At 56.9% G+C, this 22,549-nt stretch overlaps 3 protein-coding genes across 5 annotated transcripts; 1 reads left to right on the forward strand and 2 right to left on the reverse strand.

Moving 5' to 3' along the window:
- Window positions 1-855: 855 nt before the first annotated feature.
- RAB25 (RAB25, member RAS oncogene family) lies at window positions 856-4,877 on the reverse strand. Its single transcript, XM_009099178.4, has 5 exons — window positions 4,199-4,877; window positions 3,106-3,301; window positions 2,804-2,997; window positions 2,563-2,643; window positions 856-1,556 (listed from the first exon to the last, which is right to left on the reverse strand). Exons 1-5 carry the CDS (start codon window positions 4,236-4,238, stop codon window positions 1,426-1,428), a joined length of 642 nt encoding a protein of 213 aa, XP_009097426.2. The 5' UTR covers window positions 4,239-4,877; the 3' UTR covers window positions 856-1,425.
- Window positions 4,878-5,589: 712 nt separating this feature from the next.
- LAMTOR2 (late endosomal/lysosomal adaptor, MAPK and MTOR activator 2) lies at window positions 5,590-9,044 on the reverse strand. 2 transcript variants are annotated; one of them, XM_009099263.4, is made up of 4 exons: window positions 8,734-9,044; window positions 6,286-6,448; window positions 6,083-6,172; window positions 5,590-5,807 (listed from the first exon to the last, which is right to left on the reverse strand). In XM_009099263.4, the coding sequence occupies exons 1-4, from the start codon at window positions 8,925-8,927 to the stop codon at window positions 5,751-5,753; spliced, it is 504 nt and encodes a 167-aa protein (XP_009097511.1). In that variant the 5' UTR covers window positions 8,928-9,044; the 3' UTR covers window positions 5,590-5,750. The 2 variants fall into 2 exon arrangements, with proteins under 2 accessions (XP_009097511.1, XP_030087444.1); XM_030231584.2 differs by lacking the exon at window positions 8,734-9,044 and adding an exon at window positions 7,659-7,807.
- Window positions 8,156-20,064, forward strand: UBQLN4 (ubiquilin 4). 2 transcript variants are annotated; one of them, XM_030230356.2, is made up of 11 exons: window positions 8,156-8,343; window positions 10,159-10,310; window positions 12,491-12,696; window positions 13,015-13,277; window positions 14,373-14,531; window positions 15,202-15,427; window positions 15,801-15,940; window positions 16,389-16,472; window positions 17,075-17,190; window positions 17,809-17,986; window positions 18,858-20,064. In XM_030230356.2, the coding sequence occupies exons 1-11, from the start codon at window positions 8,179-8,181 to the stop codon at window positions 19,008-19,010; spliced, it is 1,842 nt and encodes a 613-aa protein (XP_030086216.2). In that variant the 5' UTR covers window positions 8,156-8,178; the 3' UTR covers window positions 19,011-20,064. The 2 variants fall into 2 exon arrangements, with proteins under 2 accessions (XP_030086216.2, XP_050840662.1); XM_050984705.1 differs by lacking the exon at window positions 16,389-16,472.
- Window positions 20,065-22,549: the final 2,485 nt, after the last annotated feature.

Raw genomic sequence — 22,549 nt, forward strand, 5'->3', positions numbered from 1 at the left:
TGGGCCAGGTAAGGGCGGCAGGGACACGCCACCACCTGCGTGCGCTCCTGATGGGGACAGTGCGCCCCCACAGAACCGTGGGTGTGACACGGAGCGGGGCTGGCACGCCGGCTGTGGTGCAAAGGGAAATCGGGTGAAGTCGCGGAGAATCCAGCGGGAATTATCCCGATCCCGAGGGGTTTCAGATAACCGGCAGAGGCTGCGTCATCCTTTGAACTAATAAAGTTCAAACAAGGGACCTAAACTGGGAAAGGCTGCATGGGGAGGGGGCACAGGGGGCATGGCTTTAGGGTGGGAGAGGGCACAGGGGGCATGGCTTTAGGGTGAGAAGGGGCACAGGGGGCATGGCTTTAGGGTGAGAGGGGGCACAGGGGGCATGGCTTTAGGGTGGGAGGGGCACAGGGGGCATGGCTTTAGGGTGAGAGAGGGCACAGGGGGCATGGCTTTAGGGTGAGAGGGGGCACAGGGGGCATGGCTTTAGGGTGGGAGGGGGCACGGGGGCATGGCTTTAGGGTGAGAGGGGGCACAGGGGGCATGGCTTTAGGGTGAGAGAGTGCACAGGGGGCATGGCTTTAGGGTGAGAGGGGGCACGGGGGCATGGCTTTAGGGTGAGAAGGGGCACGGGGGGCATGGCTATAGGGTGGGAGGGGGCACAGGATGAGCCCAGCCTCAGGGTGGGAGGGAGTGCAGGGTGGGAGGGAGTGCAGGGGGGCCATGGCATCGGGATAGGAAGGGGCACAGGGAAGCCGTGGCATCCTGCTGGGCTGCTTTGGAGGCCATGATCTTCAGCACATTATGAAGGTGGGGACCCAGGGCGTCGACCACAAACACGCAGGAATTCCAGCTCAGTAAATCTGCATTTCACAAGTCCTTTAATGATTGCGTCACGCCCCTGCTGGACACAGAGCTGCTCCCTGCCCCATGGCACCGGGCCCTGCTGGGACAGCCAAGGGCTGAGTGCTGCCACTTCACACCCGAGAGCAAGTCCCTGACGGGCCACACACCTGTAGTCAGCCTCATCCTCAGTGCACGGCACAGGGTGGCCCTACAGGAGCAACCCCAGGGCCAGAGGTACTCAGAGAGGCTCCTGTTGCTGGCATCATCCTTCCCAGAACCTACTGACTTCTTCCCCAGAGGTGCTTCAGGGGTGTCCTGGTCATTTTGCCCTGCAGGTCCAGAGGGGCTGAAACGGTGCGTGACAGTGGCGATGCTAATCAGGGCCCAGCAAAAAATGCAACAGAGAGAGAAGAGCTCTGGGAACTGGTGCTTCTCACTGTTTATGGCACAATTTGGCCCCTGTCCAGGCTGCTGGACCCCACTGCACCAGGACAGGGGTGGCACTGCAAGCAGGGTGACACCAGCTTGTGGTGGTGGCCACTGGTGTGTCCCGGGGTTGTGGGGTTCCCTGGGGACTTCCTGGGGTGCTCAGAGGGCCACGCAGCACGGGCGCCTCTCTGCCTGTGCTGGGGTTGTGCTTGCAGGGTTCTCACTTGCAAGTGACACCGTGTTGCTTTGGCTGCTCCTCTGCTTCTGCTTCTGCACTTTGTAGAAGATTTCTGCAAAAGAAGAAGTGCTGGGGTGTCTGTGTGTCAGCCAAAGCCCCCTGGGCATGCAGGGACAGCCTCAAGCCTACAGCCCCCACTGCTCAGTGTGCTGGTGGCTCTCCTTCACCTCTACACAGCACAGGGGTGACTTGAGGGTGGCAAGGTGTGGAGGGATAGAATGTAAGAGAAGGGTGCAGAAGGCAATCTCAGCCCTGAGAAGCTGTAGCTGTACTAATTACCAAAGATCAGGAGCAGGCCTGCCCTTAATAAGCCACAGCTGTGCCCAATAAGGAGGAGTGCTATAAAAGAGTGGGTTAGATGGTCAAGAAGACAGCTGGAGTTTGTTGGCCGTGCTCTGAGGAAGAAGGAGTCAGTGCTGTGAGTAGCTGCCCACGAGAAATCACCAAGAACGTATGGAACTTTTGCAATAAGATAAAAACAGCAAGGGACAAGGCGTGCATCCCTGCGGCGCTTGGGGAGCACCCTGTGCTTGGGCCATTTCCTCTTGCCCAACCTGGGATTAGTGCTTCACCCTGTGCTGGGGCTGGCAGCTCACAGGGCCAGGCTGGCTCGGCATGGCATGGCATGGAATGGCACTGCACAGCTTGGCATGGCACAGCATGGCATGGCACACCTCACTGCTCGGATGCTGCTGGCTGCCATTCCTGGAGAGCTGCTCTTGGACTCCATCCCTGGCCCCCCAGGTCCCCACAGCTGGTTTGGCAGGATGCTGGATACACTAAGTCATGAGCCCAGGACAACAGGAAGGAGACTGGAGATTACGGGGGAGAAGCAGCTCCTGGGGCTTCAGGGATGCCCAGGGGCCGTGAGAACAAAGCTTCGGGTGTGGGGAGTGAAACACCCAGCACCAAAGGCTGAAAACCAAAGCAGACAGAAAGACAACACCAAGTAGAGCAGGGAGAGAAGTGCTGCACATCATGTGCCCAGCCCTGCATCCTTGGGAAAGGGACCCCGCAATGCCCTGGGACATGGAGCACCATGGCACCAGTGCCTGTACCCTTCAGGATGGTCTCAAATGCCTCCTCAACATTGGTGGAGTCCAGCGCCGAGGTCTCAACGAACAGCAGCCCGTTGTTGTCTGCAAGGAGAGGAGACCCCTGAGATGATGCAGACCCCAGTGAGGATGTGGCTCCAATCTGGAGCACCTTTAGAAGTGTTCAGGTGCCTGCATTGGTGCAGTTCCATGCTGTTGGGGAGGTTCTCAAGCCCCCAGCCCCGTGGGGGGTGCCAGCCTGTACCTGCAAACATTTTTGCCTCCTCCATGGGCACCTCTCGAGCCTGTGCAAGGTCGGTCTTGTTCCCCACCAGCATGACAACGATGCTGGCCTCAGCATGGTCGTAGAGCTCCTTCAGCCAGCGGTCCACCACATCATACGTCTGGTGCTTGGTGATATCAAACACCACCAGGGCACCCACAGCCCCCCGGTAATACCTGTGACAGAACCCCACCATCATTCCCTGCTCCAGATCCTCCCCTGCATCCATCCTCACCCATGGGGCTGCAGCCCAGCCCCAGGGGAGGCAGGCTCAGAGTCCTTACGCGGAGGTGATGGCACGGTAGCGCTCCAGCCCGGCCGTGTCCCAGATCTGAGCCTTCACTGCGGCGTCCCCCACCAGGATGGTGCGCGTGGAGAACTCCACGCCGATGGTGGTGCGGCTGTCGTGGTTGAACTCGTTGCGGGTAAAACGAGACAGTAGGTTTGTTTTTCCCACCCCAGACTCCCCAATCAGCACAACTGTGGAAGGAAGGAGAAATCTCACTGCCCTGCCCCAGCTACCAGCACTGGTTGCATGGGCATTGCTCACTGTCCGGTGACCCTAGAGTGGTGGCAGAGGCTGGGCAGATGCATGCGTTTAACCCCTGGTGGGGTCACTCATTCAGCAAACAGGGTCCCTGTGGGAGCTCAGCTGTGCTCCCTAGTGCTGGTCGGGGGGGGTCATGGCTACTGGCCTCTGGACAGCAGGAGCAGGGCAAGGATATTGTGAGCCCTGGGTCACCCTGCTGCAGTGGGCACCCAGGACAGGTGGCACACCAGAGCCTGTCTGTCCCCACTTGCCCAAAGGGAGCACTGAGCCCCAGCAGAGTCCAGCCAATAGTACCTGGCAGTGACCAGGAGGGCCCAACGCACTCAGCATGGGAGGTGTGAGGCTGTGCCCCCATTTCTCCAGCTCAGCTTTGACCCCCATGTCCTCTGCATGTGCCACTGCTCAGGTCACTGCACTGAAATGACTTTTCAATACCCACTTCTCTTGGAGCTTGCAGGCTCTCGTGGCATTTGTCTCACACACTCAGCCCCTGCTTTCACAGCCCCCCTATCCCATAAGAGCAATTTTCCTGGCACTGCACACCTTCAGCCTTGGGGTGAGTGTGGATCTCCCCGGGTCTCTGCGGACCTTGCTGCCCTCACCAGCCCTGGCTGGCCTCGCTGCTGTCAGCAGACCGTGCCTGCCCCCAGTCCCCTGACCCTCCGTAGCTCCCGGTGCCCACCACAGCTGCGGGGATAGTCAACAATGCCCCAGCTCAGGACACAGCCGCCCTGCGGGAAGGGCACCCTCGTTCCCTCCCCGCAGCCCCTGGATTTCTGCTCCCCTCCTTCTGGGTAAGGAGGGCTCGCATGGAGCGCAGGACTCACCCTTGAAGACAAAGTTATAATCCTCCTCGGCGCTGCCCATGTCGCCCCGGCCGCCGCCCGCCCTGCAGGGCCGCCCTGCCTTTCCTCCTTCCCGCTGCCAAGCCCCGAGCACACGGCGGGGCGGGCCGGGCTCCCGGAGGCACCGAGGGAGGGCACGGAGCGACCGAAGGTTCCTCTCTGCCGGGAGCGAGGGGTGTCCGGGACAGCGGAGGGTCCGGGACAGCGGGGCGAGAGGCCGAGCTGGCGACAGCGCGGCCGCTTGACTCAAGGGGTGGGACTGGGTGTCGCAGCGCAGGTTGGGCAGGTAGTGTCACCCATGGGACCGTCACGGGGCGGCTGGAGGAGGAGCCAGGACACGATCCGGTGTGCGGGCAGGCTGGGGCGGCGAGGGCAGCACCGGCACCGGCAGCACGGGCAGAGTGGGCACGGAGGGTGCGAGGGCAGCACCCGCAGCACGGGCAGAGTGGGCACGGAGGGTGCGAGGGCAGCACCGGCAGAACGGGCAGAGTGGTCACGGTGGGTGCGAGGGCAGCACCGGCAGCACGGGCAGAGTGGGCACGGAGGGTGCGAGGGCAGCACCCACAGGACATGGAGGCATCACGGGCAGCGCTGCAGGGACGGTGTTGCCCTGATTTTTTAAGATTTTCTAAGCCTTCTGATGTTTACATTCTTGTAACAAACTTTCTCACACACTTTCTGTAAATAACTTATTGTTTTGCATTCTTTATGGAGGAGGAGAAATTTGATGGATTGTTGCATTGTCCAGTGTCATTGGAGAGGTGGCACTGTCACCCTCCAATCCACTGTCACTTTTGGAAATCTATAAATTTGAAGTCAGAAAATAAACGTCCCTTTTTTGCCTTGAGAACAGCGGTGTGTGCGTGTCGTGTTATTTGGTGTCCTATAGTGACAGGGAGGGTGCGAGGGCAGCACAGGCAGGGCACACGGGACACGGGGGGCATCACGGGCATCACAGGAGGGTGGCACAGCCGGGACGGCAGCATGGGGAGGGAACGGGTGCGATGGCATCGGGGGCAGCAATGGCAGCAAAGGCAGAGCAGGAGCGGGGGGCACTGCGGGGTGAGGTGGGATGGCAGCGAGGGCAGCTGTGCCAGGAGCAGAACCCCCGCTCAGCCCGGCTCCTGCCGCTCTGAACGTTCCCTCGCCTCTGCTGCCATCGTGTGAAAGCCAGGGAAATAGGGATGGGAAGGAGCCCCCACCACCCCCAGCTATCCCAACGTGACCAGCAGGGCTGTGCCAGGGCTCGGCTCCCTCTCCTTTAACAACAGCCCCTTGCAACTTCTTGTCTTTCCCCGGGGCAATGGGCACCCCCCAAACACTGCCCAGTCCAGCTGTGTTACGCCTCAGCTCCCCCAAACAGACACAATGGACACAAGCATCAAACACACTTTATTCACCCCAGCTTCTGCATTCCTGCCACCTCATTTTTCAGACCACACTGGAGCCCTGGGATGCCCGTGGGGCCACTCATGCCCAACCCACGGTGCTGATGGTGATGCTGTCAGAGCCCAGTGGCACCTCAGGGCCCTGCTCATGATGCAGCCACCTGTGTGAGCGGCTCCTCCAGGTACTGGACCAGAGCCTGTGCCTGTAAGCAGAGAATGGCGTGAGCCACGCTCAGGTGGGTTTTGCAACACATGTGCCCACTGCCCACTTGCTTATTGCAATTTATGTTTCAGTTTAGAACCTTAAAAAGGTGTCATGCAGTGCCTGGGCAGGCACGACGGACACAGGAGTCTCTGCAAGGTGCAAAGAGTGGCCCAGGCACCGCAGCTGCCTCCAGCCCTTCCATCCCAATGCTCCTCAACAGCTCCTCCCCACACCAAAGCAGAGATGCAGCCCTGCAGACTGCCCAGCCCTTACCTTGGCTTTCAGCATCCCAAATCCGACTGTCTCCTTGGCGTACATGCAGAGCAGCAGGTTTGCCACCCGTGTGATGGCCACTCGCCCCTCCTGCCCAGGGAGAAACAGCACCTTTGCACCCCAGCTTGGCCTGGAACCCAGCAGGGTCCTGGCACCACAGGCACGTCCCCAGGGAGGGCAGGGCTGGCTCCAGCCCCACATACCATGCAGTCCATGAGGATGAACTTGAGGTTGTCCTCATTGAACGCCTGGTGCCCGTTTTTGTCGTAGGCCACCCAGATGTTGCTGGCGATGGCCGCAGTGACCCTGGCATCAGTGTCCCCATAGCCCGAGTAGGCAAGCAAGGAGCCCTCGTTGTTCAGCAGCCTGGCAAGGATATGGTAGGGCAAACGGATGCCTCTAACACCAGACCTCCTTTCAGCACCAGGGGAAGAACAAACTCCCCCACGACCAGTCCCAACACACTCCCACTGTGCAGGGGTTTGGCAAGGGGTGGGGGGCTTCAAAGCCAGAAAGCTCTGCAGTGTCCCCAGGCCTGAGCAAGGCAGTGCAGGGCTGTGGTGGATCTGTCTGTTGAAGCAGTAGGACCTGCCACAGGCTGGCATGAGCCTTGGGAGACAAAGACTGTGCACAGCCCCAGTTCTGTGCATGGCCCTTGCATTCTGCACAAGGCATCCCAGCACCAGACATCAGGAGTCCCACACACTGGGCACAATGCCAGCAGCATCTGTAGCCCAGCTCCATGCAGGGTGCGTGGTCCTAGTCCCACACCTGCCTCTGGAAGGGCCCAGCCCCTCGCCTTCCTCAGGCAGGGACAGGGAGCATCCCTGGGCAGGGGCAGGGGCAAAGAGCATCCCCGGGCACGGGCAGGGGCAAGGAGCATCCCGGGGCAAGGAGCATCCCCGGGCAGGGGCAGGAGCAAGAAGCATCCCCAGGCAGGGGCAAGAGCAAGGAGCATCCCCCACCAGGCAGGGGCAGGAGCAAGGAGCATCCCCCCCCAGGCAGGGGCAGGAGCAAGGGAAACGAGCATCCCCAGGCAGGGGCAGGAGCAAGGAGCATCCCCAGGCAGGGGCAAGGGAAAGGAGCATCCCTGGGCAGGGGCAGGGGCAAGAAGCATCCCTGGGCAGGGGCAAGGGAAAGAAGCATCCCCGGGCAGGGACAGGGGCAAGGAGCACCCCCGGGCAGGAGGCAGGAGCAGAAGCAGGGGCTGGGGAAAGGCAGGCAGAATCCTTGGGCAGGGGCAGCATTCCCAGGGCAGGAGCAGGGAGCATCCACTGGTGCAGGGACAGGGGCAGCATGGCCGAGGCAGGTTCAGGGACATGGGCAGGAGCAGGAGCAGGGTCTGGAGCAGGAGCAGGGACGGGGGAATGGCACGCAGCATCTCCGGGCAGGGGCAGCATCCCCTGGGGCACGGAGAGCGGCAGTACCTGGTGGGTACTGCCTACCATCGGGGTAGGTACGAGGGAAACAGTCCCGAGCAGGGAAAGCATCTCCCCGCAGCGGCGTCACCCCGCATCACGGAGCGCCCGGTGCCCGCTCGGGGAAAGCCGCCCCCCACCCGGCCCCCCGCACTCACAGCGTGCTCTGGACGCCGCCGGTGTTGGCCTGGCTGAGCACCTGCGTCAGGGCCTTGGGCCGCAGCATGGCCGCCGCCGGCACCGCGGGGCGGGGGTGCGGCCGCGCCGGGCGGGGCCGTCACGGGCCGCGCCGGACCCGGAGCATTCTGGGGGCTGTAGTCCCGCCCGGGCCCCGCTGCTGTCCCCGCGGGCGCCGGGACTCCAGAGGGGCCTCGGCAGCAGCAGGGAGGGCGGGGCAGGCGCGGGCCCTCGGTGACCGCGGGGATCGGGGATGGGGCCGGTGAAAGAGGGGTCGGTGGAGGCACCGGCGGGGCCCTGCAGGCTGCACCCCCTCCCCAGGCTCTGGCCGCCTCTTTCCGCTCCCGTTCCGCCTTCGCGCTCCGCTCCGTCCGCCCGCCCCCGCGCTGCCGCTGTTCCTCCGGGCCGCCGGGAGGCGCTGTCTCGGGCCGAGGAGGCGCTGTGGCGCCGCTCCCGGCTCTCTGTGGTGGCGGTGGCCCGGGCTGGCGGCGGGCGGCGAAGATGGCGGAGCCGAGTGGCGGCGGCGGCGGCGGCGGCGGCGGCCCCGGCCCCGGGTCTGGCGGGGAGGGCCAGGCAGGGCCCGGCGGGGCGCTCATCCGCGTAACCGTGAAGACCCCCAAGGACAAGGAGGAGATCGTCATCGCGGATGGCGCCTCCGTGCGCGAGGTGGGGGCGGGGGCAGGCCGGGGAGGCGGAGAGGCCTGGGGGGCGCTGCCGCGGGTGCTGAGGGGCGGGGGCGGCTGGTCTGCGGGGGCTGAGGGATCGAGGGGTGCGCTGAAGGGTTTTTGAGAAGGGACCTGAGTTTGGGGCCGGGGAGGAATTTTGGGCGCGCGTGAGGAGCGGGGGGAAGGGTGCTGTGGGCTGGGGGGCGGTCAGAGGGTCCGAGGAGCCTCTTGGAGACCCGGATCAGGGCTGGGGCTGCGTTCGGGGGCTTTTCGGGGCAGCGCGGGCCTTTGGGCCTTGCTGGAGCCAGGGTGGGAGGGAGCGGGGAGATCTGAAGGAGGGCGGGTGCTAGAGGCCTTTGGAGGGGTCTGGAGGTGGTCTGGGGGGGCTCACCTGCGGGAGGAGTCGTAGGTGTCGAAACCACAATAGTTGAGGGACTCGGAGAGCGGCTTTGGGGATGGTGGCAGTGGGAGGGATGTGAAGGACCGGGTGGGGTCTGGGGGCGGGGGAGAGTGTTCCTTGAGCGGAGGGGTGGGAATAATGCTGGGATTGTGGGCAGAGGTGCGGGGGGGCTGCCGGGGGGACATCTAGGGGTCCTGGCGTACATCTGGACTTCTCTGGATGCAGATTCCGCGGGCGAGGGGCCGGGCAGATGTTTGGGGCCAACGTTGGATGAGGTGGAGGAAAGGAAACATCGGGTGGGCTGGGGTGGGGGGGTTGTGCACCTGCTAGGGAGCGGGAGAGGACTGGGATTGCCAAGAGCTGCGTTTAGCAAAGGCTGGGATTGGCAGGGGCGGGCTCTAGGGCTGGTCCTGGCATTGAGGAAGTGGCAATGCCCACTGGGACAAGGTGTCATGGGCTCTGCGTTTGTCTGGCTGCACACTTTGGTTGGGCGTAGGGCACGAGGTCGGTGTGTGAAGGGCCTGGCAGGGATCTCTGGGCAGCAGTTCATGCTGTGGGCAGGGGCTGTGCACGTGGGGCCCTCCTGATCCTTTCCCTCGGGGAGTCCCTTGGTAAGGGGGGTGTGGAGTGATGGCTTTGTGGAGGGAGGGCACAGACAGGGTGATCTGGGGCCAGGGCTGTCTGTGTCCTGCCTTACTTTTAGAGTTCTGCTGCAAAGACTGCGAGCTCTGAAACCAGCATGTGTTTCACTCTCCATCCTGGCCTTCCCCTCTGAATTCCCTTTAGTTTGTGTTTTCCAAGTGCAGGGCTTTATTTCCTCCAAATCAATCTGGGAATGCCCCAGCAGGGCCAGCAGTGAGAGTCTTGCTTGCAGGTGTAAATCCCAGCACAGCACTCAGTAAGAAAGAGGTGTCCATGCCCTGTGGCATGCTCACAGGGAATTCAGTTGCAGAAATAGGAATTGGAGAAGACCTAGTTTATTTCCATTGGCTGATAAAGGATTATTGCCTTTTCCATAGAGCTCTGTCCTGTATTAAATCAGAGTTTGGCTTTCCTTAGGTAGAAAAAGAGCTCAAATGAGCAGATGAAACCAGTTCAGTCATTCAGCATAAACGGTGTGTTTGGGTTAGGCCTGGAGCACAACTGGTCTGGCTTTGGAAGCCTTCAGCTCTTCTAAAGGAATGGCTCTGTTTTTTCTGAGATTACACAATAGTTTGTGATTTCAGAGCTTGTCTTTGCTTTGGTTTGGTTTTCATTAACAGCTCAGACATCATCAGCACCTGGTGACTGTGTGGTACCTTCATGGGCTCTGAGGGCTGGCCAGTTCCTTGGCCTGCTCCCAGAGTGGATGTGAGCCCTGGAGCTTTATGCTGCTGGTACCAGTCCTTTGCCTGAAAAATGCTGTTTCTTTTTCAGTTCAAAGAAGAGATTTCTAGACGGTTTAAAGCTAAACAGGATCAGCTGGTTCTGATCTTTGCTGGGAAGATCCTGAAGGATGGAGACACGTTGAATCAACATGGGATCAAAGATGGGCTCACTGTTCACTTGGTCATTAAGACTCCGCAGAAGTAAGAGCTTGGTCTTGGGGAGGCTGGGGTCAAATGGGGGTGGGAATAACTGATTGTGATGATCCTGGTGAGCTTTCCCTGCCCCAGCTGTGGCACACAGCAGTGGGGTTTGTCACTAACCTGTCCATGGATGACACAGCTGTAATGGTGTATGGCAGGTACCTGGAGGGGCTGTTCCTTCAACATACTCGTGTGTGTGTGTGTGTGTGTGTGTGTGTGTGTGTCTGCCTTGGAAGAACCCATCAGAAATGGATGCTGGTTCTAGCAAACCAGCAAAAGTTCTAGGAAAAGTTGCTGATACGAGAAATCACTTTCCCAGTGAATTTGTGTTAATACCTGGGTTTTCTGTCACCTCCTCAGGCTCTCTGAGGTGTTACAGGAGGCACACATGCCCTGTGTGGCCCCTGCAGGCACAGCTGCCTAGGCTGGGGCAGGCAGTGGATGCTGTGCAGGCACAGGGTACTATGGGGTTCACTCGTGGGTACACCTGGGCAATTCCCTGTAGGGATGTTGCTCAGGAGCACCACAGACCTCAGGATCCTGCAGGTTTAGCTCTTCCCAGCACTTTCCAGAAGGGTGGTGGGCATGGAAGGCTTTTGGGAACAGCTGCTGTGCTTTAGTTGCAGCCACATTTCATTGATCTTGGAAGGCCCTTCTCAGCCGTGCCTCAGGCTCTGGGCACAGTGAGCCCCAGCTCCCAGGAGCTCCAGGGCTGTGTCTCTGTGCAGTTCTGCTGTCCCTGGAGGAGCTGCATTAATCAAGAGAGGTTCCCCCCCCTTTTTTTTTTCCCACCTGTTCTTTTACAACCACAAGGAAGTTTGCTGCCAGGTTTTGCAGCCTCTCCTTGGATTCTGCCTCTCCAGGTAGCCTGAGAGCCTGGTGCTGTTTCTGCTGTCTCCACTATAAATGTGGTATTGGTGAACCATTTCAAAGAGGGAGTCATAGCTGTCCTGGGCTGCTCATTTTTCTCCTGCTAATAGTCCTAGAAGAGTGTTTACTGAAGACATTACATTCCTGTGGGAAGAGGCTGAGTGAAACCAAGTGCCCTTTCTCTGGCTTCCTTCTTCCTTTCTTGTTCAGCTTCCCATTTGCTTTGTTTCCCTACTCTTTGCTTCTCTCAGTGGCCAGTGATTTTCAGCAGCAGTCAGGTTAGTCTGGACAGTGGACAGGGGCCTTCAGGGTTGATTTTTCAGGTTCTAGAAGAGTGAAAAAGGAAAGGGAGATAGAGAAAAAGAACAATTATTGGTTTGGGAAAAAAAAATCAGGAAATAATTGTTCTTACTGTCAGAGGTATAATAGCATTATTGAGGTGAGTAAAGTGAATTTTGTGGTCTAATTTAATGAAAGCTCTTCAGCACTAGTCCAGGGCTCACTGTCATGACTGCAGAGGCTTCAGAAAATCTTTAAATGTACTCCTCCAAATTCCTGTAACACTCTTGAGGAGTAACTGTGGTAAGAAGGTACTAACCTGGGTTGGTGCATTCAGCAAAGCTGATGTCCAGCACCTCCTGCGTGGTGGCTTACAGCACAGTGTCTGTGTGGGTGGGTTAAAAGAAACTCCAGACAACTTGTGCTGGAGCAGGAGCCTTGCATCAAGGTGCAGCCAGTGGCAGAGCTGGGAATTTGGAGTCAAGCTGGCCAGAAACTTTCCATGGCTTTGTGAGACAGGTGCTGGCTGCCTCGTGCCTCAGTTTCCCTCTTTGTACAGTAATGCTGATGCTTCTTTTTGCCCCAGAAGCACTGATAGGAATATTCAGAAGTGAACATTGTTGTTTACCCCAAGCACTAGCCCTGCTGTAACCTCCTGTGGTTTCTGTGGGAGCAGCAGAAGGATTTTGCTGTTTGAAGCACACTCATTGTTAAGGATATGGCTGCAGTAAATAGTTCAGTGGGATTCAAGGAAGAGCTGGATACAACTCAGGGTAAGACCCGTCCAGGCGCTCTGCGTGGGCCAGGACATGTCAGGGGCTGCAGTGCTTCAGGATGGGAGGCAGATTCCAGCAAATGGAAGGCATCTGGGAGCACAGCTGTGCATCAGTGCAGGCAGACGTGGGGTGGAAGCTGGGCTGGCTGCTGTGCTGGGAGCCCGGTCACCGTAGGGTGCACATCCAGTGTCCCTGCAGAGAGCTCCCCTTGCCCTTCCCCAGGACCAGGAGTTTAATACTTTTTATGCTTTGCAGGGTCCAAGATTCAACATCTGCTTCTTCTGCCCCCAATGCTGCTTCTGCCCCCACTGCAAGCCCTTCTTCTCCTGCTGCCCCATCTCAGCCCTCCACATCCAGCAGTGCTGGTCCGGACGCAGGGAGCGGCAGCAGACGGAGCAGTGGGTCGGGGAGCGTGGGAGGTCCTGGAGATGGAGGCCCCAACAGTGCTGCATCCATCCTGTGTAAGTGGGCACTGGGAGAAGGAAGAATTTTCTGGGATTAGACCAAGGAGTTGGGGTTCTTGACCCCTGCTGTTGTCTCTGCCTGCCATGGGCTTTGCATGAGTCACTCCCATGGCACACCTCTGTGTCCCTGCTCAAGGTAGTGCCACTTGGTGAAGAGTGTGTGTGTAGGGATGTCCTTACTCAGAGCTCATACAGGGTACCTCATACAGGGTACCCCTGCATTTGTGGGGATGCAGTTCAGCTGCTGTGCCTGTCCTCTTCTGCAGTTGCTGACAGTTACTGACTCATTCTTCCCGTGTGTTGTTCCCTCTCCAGCTGGCTTCGGTGGCATCACTGGGCTGGGCAACCTTGGCATGGGCTCTGCCAACTTCATGGAGCTCCAGCAGCAGATGCAGCGGCAGCTGATGTCCAACCCGGAGATGCTTTCCCAGATCATGGAGAATCCCTTGGTGCAGAACATGATGTCTAACCCTGACCTCATGAGGCAGATGATCATGGCCAATCCCCAGATGCAGCAGCTCATGGAGCGAAATCCAGAGATAAGCCACATGCTCAATAACCCAGAGCTCATGAGGCAGGTGAGTCACACCAGGGCTCAGTAAAGAGTGTTGAGGAGAGTCTTTGTGGACCAACATCAGTGTCTGCACTGCAGAGGAGGAGTGGGAATGCCAGAGCAGTGGTTTTGGAGATCTTTTCCTTCCTGCTGTGAGCTCCCCACAAACAGATGGTGGTCTTGAGTTATGTGAATACTAAATACTCAACCCACATCCTTGCAACTCTTTTCTTCCTTCCAGAGCTATTGAATTCATGGTGTATTGGGAAAAAAAGGGATGCTGGGATTTTCCTAGCAAGGCTACTGTGTTGTGATTCAGGAATGGGAGTAAAAACAGTGCTGGAGAAGTGAAGCTACTGCAAAAGCTCTTTGTTTCTCTCTAGTCCTCTTGACAGATTATGTAGAGACTCCAGAGCTGTACAGTGAATGTTTCACTACCTGTATCAGTGGGGAGCATTAGTGTAGGCTGGGATCCCAGAGGGCTGTCATTTTTCCCTGAGCAGAGAGTACCCATGTCCAAGAGGACTGACTGTCAGGAAGACCAAAAGTTCATGGTAAGGGAATCCTAAGGTGTCAGTGAGAATCTGGGTGTTAATAGCCATTAACAGGACTCTGCTCTTTACTGGGAAGGCTTGTCAAGAGGGCTGTGCTGAACAGGCCTCGTTTGCATCTGCTTCTCAGTCCTTCTGCTTTCAGCTGTGTTGGCCATACATGAAATTCCAGAGCTGCAGGACTAAATTGTGATTAATCTGTACTTGAGCAGTTTCTCAAATGAGACCTGGATATTTTTTGTTCAGGGGAGACCCATCAAAAGTCTGGAGAGGGTGGAAGGATCCACCTTCCTAGTTGTTGTATGTAGTCCATCCAGTCTGAGTGGGAACATATGGGTGTTGGGTGTTTGGATGTCCTGATAGTGCTTAGGAACAGAACAGTCTCGTCGAGCTGAACTGAGGCTGAGAAGGAAGAGAGCTGAGCAAGGCTGGGGAGGAGCCTGGATCCCTGGTCTCTCTTTGCTTGGACAAATGATCTCTTTGCTCTCTGCCTGTGAATTGGGTTTAATTATCCTCTCTCTCTCCTGGGAGAGGAGCTTGAGCTTTCCACCTTTTCGTTCTTCTCCCAGACGATGGAATTGGCTCGTAACCCTGCCATGATGCAGGAGATGATGCGGAACCAGGACCGTGCTTTGAGTAACCTCGAGAGCATTCCAGGAGGATACAATGCCCTGCGCCGGATGTACACGGACATCCAGGAGCCCATGTTTAGTGCAGCCAGGGAGCAGGTATGGCTGTGTTCTGTGAGTGGGGTGTAGTGTGGGAAGGGGGTCTTTCCCTGTCCCCTCTGCTGATGGGGCAGTTTTCCTACAGCATGGCTCCACTCCAGGCAGGCATTGGCCAGAGAACATGGTGCAGTGCCTCTTGTGACATGGGTTGAGATGTCAGAGGAGAGACCTGCTCTGGCTCCTCCAGTCCCCCAGCAGGCTGGATGCCAGCCCTCACTGATAGGCAGGCCCTGTCACTGTTAGCCCAGCCCTCTGCTCACTGGATTAGCTGGAGCCTGACGCCTTCAGAATGGAGCTGGCTCAGGTCCAGCTGGCTGGTAGTGCAGGAGGAGGGAGCACAGGCCTGGCTGCAGAGGGCTGTGCAGACATACTCCAGTCCAGCATTACCTACTGCTATGTCAGGGTGCTGGTTTTACAAGGGCATTTTGAAGCCCTGCATTTGGGAGCTGAATCTGGGGCTGTGGCCACTCCTGAGCCTGGTCTTTTTCTGAGTGAGGTGTGTTGTGGATTGCAGATTTCTCAGGAGGCGGATCATGGCGCATGTTTAGCAAATTCTGGACTTGGCTGAATATGATCGGCTGTTCCCCGGCTTGCTCAGTGCTGGGGTTGGTCTGCTGGGACTAACTGATTCCATCTGTTTCTTTTTTTTTTTTTTTTTTCTTCTCCCTAGTTTGGCAGCAATCCTTTTTCTTCCTTGACGGGGAATTCTGACAGCTCAAGCTCTCAGCCTTTGCGGACGGAGAACAGAGAGCCATTGCCCAACCCCTGGAGCCCCACCCCCCCTGCTTCCCAGAGTCAGGCACCCAGCAGTGAAGGGAGCACGGGCTCAGCAACCACCCAGGGCACCCCAACTGTGTCCAACCCCTTTGGGCTGAATGCTGCCAGCATCGGCGCTGGTACGTAAGGGAGGGAGGAGCTGGAGGGTGCTGCTGGCTGAGCAGGTCACCTAGGCTTCTTGGAGGGCTGGTTCCTCTGGCATTTGAGCCCTGTCTGTGGCTGTTATCCAGAGGAATGGGTCTAGCCTACTTGCAGACACCAATTAATTATTCTGATGCACTTGTTGGATGGTTCCTTTGGGAACTCTGCTGTCCCTGAAGCTCTCAGGAGCAGGAGAATGGCCAGCCGAGCGCTGCCATGGCTGTCCACAGCCCTCTTTTGCTGCTGGCCAGGAGTACAGGCAGTGCTGTCGCCTGTCACATTGTGTTCCCGGCAATGCAGTGGTGCTCAGGCTCATCAGAGGTTTTCCTTTGTCTTCCCTTCCCCTTGCAGGCATGTTCAACAGCCCAGAGATGCAAGGACTCCTGCAGCAGATTTCTGAAAACCCTCAGTTGATGCAGAATATGATCTCTGCCCCCTACATGCGGAGCATGATGCAAACTCTTGCCCAGAACCCGGACTTTGCAGCACAGGTAAAAGTGTTGCAGTTATCTGCTGTTGCCAGGCAGGCCATGAGCTCAGTGTGAGGTGTCAGTCTGCTGCTGGGGTCCAACTGGTTCCTCCTGCAGATGCTGGAGCAGAGTGAATACACAGTTTGGTTGTATTTCTCAATAGCCAGAAGGCAGCCCCAGCTCTGAGCCCAGTGTGTTTTGCAGAGCCCCTAACACAAGAGGTGGCTCTCAGAGGGACATTGGAATGGCCCTTCTCTTTGCCTGTGGCCAAGTGGCCCGTGTTCAACGCTGCTGTCAGGAATTGAGCTGTCCCATTTTGATTCCTCCATAGCAGGGGAGCATGTTGAAAGCCCAGGGAGGGAGTCAGGGGCCCCATGAGTGACCTGTTCTTCATGGCTTAGTTGCATAGGGTTTAACAGCAAGTGGCAGCAACCCTCTGACCCTACCTACATGTGCTGTCTCTTGCTAGATCATGGTAAATGTCCCCCTCTTTGCTGGGAATCCACAGCTTCAAGAACAGCTCCGCCTTCAGCTCCCTGTCTTCTTGCAGCAGGTAAAGGCCTCTGGCTGGCCCTGTGCTGCCCTCAGCCCCTGGCTCCAGAGCTTCTCCCCACTGTGGGACAGGCAGGGTCTCAGCTGCTTGGTTCAATGCACTAGGAAGCATGTGGGCTTGGGGGGCTGGGCTGAGGAAGGAAGGGGGTTGCACAGGGGAGACAAAGAGGAAGAACATGGTTAGAAAAGGTGGTCTGAATTAACTCATCTGAGTTACTGAAAGGTGGACTCCAGATTAGGCTTGTTAAGCTACTTGGAACCCCTGTGTAGACAGTCTCTCACTGTGTTGAGTTTACAAAAATGACACAGTTAATTGCACTAGAGCAGCTGGTTCTTAGGTAAATCAGAATGCAAAGGCACGTGTCCCCAGTTCTAATCTGATTCAGCCAATTCATTTAGGAAACCTGATGTGAGCTCTGTGAGTGTCCCTGCAGGTGAGCCCTGCAGTCTGGAGCCTCGGAGGAGGATCCAGACACGAAGGGCAGCGCTGGCTGCGGGCAAGAGGCGCAGCTTGGCGCCCGCCCGGGTGTGACAGTGCTGGAGCTCTGGCTGCCTGAGCTCTCACTGGTTGGTACCGTGGTGTGTCTCTGCCTTGGTCCCCAGATGCAGAACCCGGACTCGCTGTCCATCCTCACCAACCCCCGCGCCATGCAGGCCCTGCTCCAGATCCAGCAGGGACTCCAGACGCTGCAGACGGAGGCCCCCGGATTAGTGCCAAGGTACGGAGCGCTCCAGAGCAGAACTGCCGTGCCCAGCACCAGCAGGCAGAACTGGCTCTGCATTCATCCAGGAGATCTGCTTAGGGCGGTCTGTCATGGGGACTTGTGCTGGTGTGTGCCTGCAGGCCCCTCTGAGCCAGCTAATTGGCACTTGCTGCTTGCTTGTCCTTCACTGGGAAGTCCTTGACCCTTTGTTTTTGGAGAAAAGGTTTGGAATGCACTTGGTCCTTCCCCCATCCTTTGTTTGCTGCATTTAGTGTGGACTGAACTCAAGAGCTTTATCTCTGGAGAGCAGTATGAGATGGACAGACACACACAAGGCTGGGTGGGTGTGCTGGGGCAGGCTGATCTACCGGCAGTCCTCAGCTCTCTGCTTACTGTCACCACGGGTCATGCTCCATCACAGCAGTTCTCTGCAGGCTTCTGTTAGTTCTGTTCACTCCCAGTGCCATGTGTGACCAGAACATGGATGCAGCTGGTTCAGTTTGCAGAGCTGCCCTGTAGCAGGGCCCTCAGTGAGGGCCAGCCTGGTCATGCCTGCTGGCTGCCCTGCTGCCCCACTCTGGGGGGAAGCCCAATGCCAGCATCCCCCTGAGCATGCTCTGCCTTCCTCTACAGCCTTGGCTCCTTCGGCATGCCCCGGATGCCCCCGTCCTCCACAGGAGGAAGCACAATCCCGGAGAACCCCGTTCCCTCTGCTTCGACGCCGGCCAGTGCCTCTCCAGCTGGGGGTGGTAACCCTCAACAGCAGCTCATGCAGCAGATGATCCAGCTGCTGGCCGGAGGAAGCTCTCAAGTACGTAACACCCAGGGGGTGCTGGCATGGGCAGGGAGGTCTCCAGGGGGGTCCCCACCTCACCCCACTCAGGGTTGTGGTCCCCAACAGTCTCTTGTGGCTGTGGTGCTCTAGGCCAGGTTTGGTGTTGGGGTCTGGCTGACCCTTTGGGGTGTTGAACCCTTCAAGAGGTTTAAGCTCAGTGTGCTGGGGATCCTTCTGCCTGCACTGCTGCCACTGTTCGTACTAAACCAGGACTGACTCTGGTGTGGCTGCTGTGCCACATCCCAGGGGGACATGGAGACTGTCCCCACATGACCTTGAAGCTGAGCTCAGGGTTCCTGCTTGGACTGCTGGCAGTGTTCTCTGACCCCAGGCTCTGTGTGTGCTCTCTGTGTGCTCTCTGACTCCAGGCTCTGTGTGTGTGCTAACTCCAGGCTCTGTGTGTGTGCTCTGTGACTCCAGGCTCTGTGTCCTCTCTGACTCCAGGCTCTCTTTGTGTTCTCTCTGACTCCAGGCTCTCTGTGTGTGCTCTATCTCCAGGCTCTGTGTCCTCTTTGACTCCAGGCTCTCGGGGTGTGCTGACTCCAGGCTCTCTGGGTGTGCCAACTCCAGGCTCTCTGTGTGTGCTCTGTGACTCCAGGCTCTGTGTGTGCTCTCTAACTACAGGCTCTGTGTGCTCTCTGACTCCAGGCTCTCTGGGTGTGCCAACTCCAGGCTCTCTGTGTGTGCTCTGTGACTCCAGGCTCTGTGTGTGCTCTCTAACTACAGGCTCTGTGTGCTCTCTGACTCCAGGCTCTCTGGGTGTGCTAACTCCAGGCTCTCTGTGTGTGCTGACCCCAGGCTCTGCGTGTGCTTTCTAACTCCAGGCTCCGTGTCCTTCCCCTCACAGGCGCAGAGTCCCGAAGTGCGATTCCAACAGCAGCTGGAGCAGCTCAATGCCATGGGCTTCATCAACCGTGAGGCCAATCTGCAGGCACTCATCGCCACCGGTGGGGACATCAACGCAGCTATCGAGAGACTGCTGGGCTCCCAGCCTTCCTAAACTCTGTCCTGCTGCCCCACAGACGTCAGCACATGCATCCATACACATGCACAGGGGATCTTTCCGGAAAGCCCGCCATCATTTTCATATCTGACAGCTGTCCATGTATTTAAAACAAAAAGATACAGCTTAACCCTGACCTTCCTACTAAGTTAAGATTTCATGTTGAAATGCTCTTTAACTGGCTTGTATGTGGATTCCAGTTCTCATCGTGGCCACAGAGACTTCAGATGTGTATTTTTTCCTAAATATGCCCTGTCTCAGACACTCTTCTCTCTCTCTCTAGATGGTAGAGGCGATACTTCTAGTTACTTACCTGAATGATTGTGTTTTGAGTAGCTTGATTTTAACTGTACATGATTCCTTCCCCTAGCCCTCCTTTAAGGCAAATATTTAAAAAATTGAGCCAAGTTTGGGGATTGGTTATTTCTCTCAGTGTCTTATTGGGAATGGATCAAAAGAAAAATTGAAATTACCTGAGAATTTCTGATGTCATTTGTCTTAATGTTTCCTGGGATGAACCGAGCCCGTGTCCCTCACTCACAGGTGCCTCCAATCTCCTGGTAGAGGGTTAGTGGGTGAGAAACCTCCATTTGAAGTGTGGCCTCTTTACACTTTGGGGGTGGTGTAGTGGAACCCGGGGCTGTGCAGCGACCAGGTGTGCTGTTCTTGAGCTTGAGTTGAAGGTGCTGTGCAGAGGAAGGTGTTTGGAAGGTGTGTTTCTGCCCAAGTTGTGTGGTTCCTTGTCAGAGGTGTCCAGGGGCATTGACTCCTGTGCTCAGTGGGCTCAGTTGTACAAGTGTGAAAACTAAAAAGGAAATGGAAAAATGAGCTAACGGTCTTTTCGCTTCACTGGAAAATGTTGAAGTTCATGTTCTTCCCAGTTTAGATCCATCCTCCGCCCCCCCCTTCCATTCTGGTGTGTTTGAATGTTCAGGCTGTCCAAGAGCCTCCCCAGGACCAGCAGGGTGGTATTTCCCAGGAGCCTCCATGGCTGTGTAATTTGCATACACCATTTTTATCAAAAGAAAATAAATGCGCACAACCATCTGTCTCCCTGCATCCCTGTCTCATCCTTGCCTGGGCCACTTCCCAGTTACTTGGGATGAATCTGTGCTGTCCTGTTCCCCGAGCTCAGCTCAGTGCAGGCACGGGGTGTCCCTCCCTCCCTCCTGGCCAGGAAACCTCTGACACTTGAGGAATGCTGCCGTAGCTTCCCAAACACCGGCCCTAAAGTGCCTGGTTGGGAGCTCCCTTTGAACTAGAATTGGCAATTAGCAGCTGTTGGAACTGTTGAGAGCTGGGAGTCAGTGTTATTTGAGTGTTTTGAGTTTCTTTCAGTGTGGGAGGATTGGGCAGAGAGGGAACAGGAGGTTTGCTGCATACCTGTAAAACCTGCTGCACCCAGCTGGAACTGGGATGGATGGGCGTTGGTGTTGCTGAGAGTGTAGGTGGTGGTGGTGGAGAAAACATGGGGCTGGAAACACTCCTGCCTCTGTGTGTACATCCTAATGAGACTGCAATCCCTTGGAGGAGGATTTAGAAAGCAGCTTTAGCCTCTTCTGGAGGCTGTGCACAAATGTGTGCAGTGCTTTGTGCAGCGTCTGCTCACATGTGGGAAGTTTGCACAGAGCTGGGTAGGGATGGGACTGGAGCTCCCCATTGGCACTGGCGAGGTCAGAGCTCTTCCCAAATCTACTGATTGGCCCCTTTGCAGCTCAAAAGAGGCTCCTGAAAGTGCCTGTATGAGCCTTGGGATCTCCTCAGGGTCCCTTGTTGGCACTAAAGTCTGCACAAGCCAGCTCTTGTAAGGAATGTGCTTGTGGGATGGATGGATGGATGGATGGATGGATGGATGGATGGATGGATGGATGGATGGATGGATGGATGGATGGATGGATGGATGGATGGATGGATGGATGGATGGATGGATGGATGGATGGATGGATGGATGGATGGATGGATGGATGGATGGATGGATGGATGGATGGATGGATGGATGGATGGATGGATGGATGGAAGGTGCAAGCAGGGAAGGGAGGGTGTACAGGGTCACAGGGAGTGGGGGTATAGCCCCATGGTGAGTTTGAATCCCTGAGGAGCAAAATTAGTCCCAGCAGTGTTTCTGGCCAGGCAGAAATGGTCCTTGCACCCCCTCAGTGTGTCAGCAAGTGTGACGTGGTGGTGCCAGTCACCACAGTGCAAGGGATCTGTATGTGTGCTGGAACAGGGCCTTGGAGGGATGGAGCAGGTTGGTGACTCCAAAGCTGGCTGGAAATAAGTCCCTGCAAGGGGGAGGGATCCTGCTGCAGTGTGTGCAGATGGCTGTGAAGCACTGAGGGGAGTCCACAGGAGTCTGAGAATCCCAGAAAGGTTCGGGTGGGAAAAGCCCTCATAGCTCATCTCATCCCACACCCCTGCCATAGGCAGGGACTCTTTCCACTATCCCAGGTCGCTGCAAGCCCCATGCAACCCAGCCTTGGACACTGCCAGGGGTGGGGCAGCCACAGCTGCTCTGGGCACCTGTGCCAGGGCCTCCCCATCTTCACAGGGAAAAATTTCTTCCCAATATCCAGTGTAAGTCTTTTGGTTTAAAACCCTCTTTTTGGTTTAAAACCATTTCCCCTTAAGTCATCCTTAACTATCCATATAAAAAGACTTTGTCTATCATTTTAGCAAGTTCTCTTTAACTCCTGAAAGGCCATGATGAGCCCTCAAAGGCCATCCAGGTCTTGGTGTCTCTTGCTTGGTTAAGTGGGAAAATAAATTTATCCTGTCTCTCCATGTTGTAGCATCTGCTCTTGTGCCACTTTGGGATGGTTCCTCCCCTGCTGCCAGCCCAGCAGCCAAGATGCTGAAATAGAGACACAGGGCAGGCTGCAGCCTCTGGTGCCTATCCAGTGCCACCTCCCCCTGCAGCTGGTAGAGCTGCCCATTCCACACCGCTCCAAAGGGCTTTGCTGCACTGCTCTGTACAGGAAGGAGAGTTGGAATCCCAAACCTTTCTGGGATTCTCAAACCTTTCTGGGCCTGCAGCCTCCTCAGGGGTGGGACAGCGAGCCTGGGATCACTGGCACAGGGCTGGGAGGTGGATGCAGCTGGGTCTGGTCTTTGGTACCCACGGGGTGCAGATCCTTCCCAGGCTCTGGAGGAAAAGGAGCTTTGAAGGCTGGTGGGAAGGAGCCTTTGAGTGAGATGTTAATCCCCTCCAGAGCTTTCCCTAATCCCTGGTAATGTGCTGTTCAAAGGCCCACTTCCAAAGGAACCACTGCACTTTCTCACTCCCATATCTCTCCTTCCCCAGGGAATTGCCCAAAGGTGTTCTCACCAACTGTTTCCTCTCATTTTCCTCTGATAAGTAGAATTAATTCTTTTAAAGCATAATGAATGAAGCAATTTCTGGAGCAAGTAGTGGGAAATCCAGCTGATTGATTGGGAGAGATTTCTGCTGTCAAGGATATATTTGTACTTCATTCCTCCCTCTTCCCCTGGAGGGGATCCACAGCCTTTCCCCTCAGTGTCCCAGTGCAACACTTCCA

The sequence above is a fragment of the Serinus canaria genome, chromosome 25 (assembly GCF_022539315.1).
Source record: "Serinus canaria isolate serCan28SL12 chromosome 25, serCan2020, whole genome shotgun sequence".
In the NCBI taxonomy this organism is placed as follows: domain Eukaryota; kingdom Metazoa; phylum Chordata; class Aves; order Passeriformes; family Fringillidae; genus Serinus; species Serinus canaria.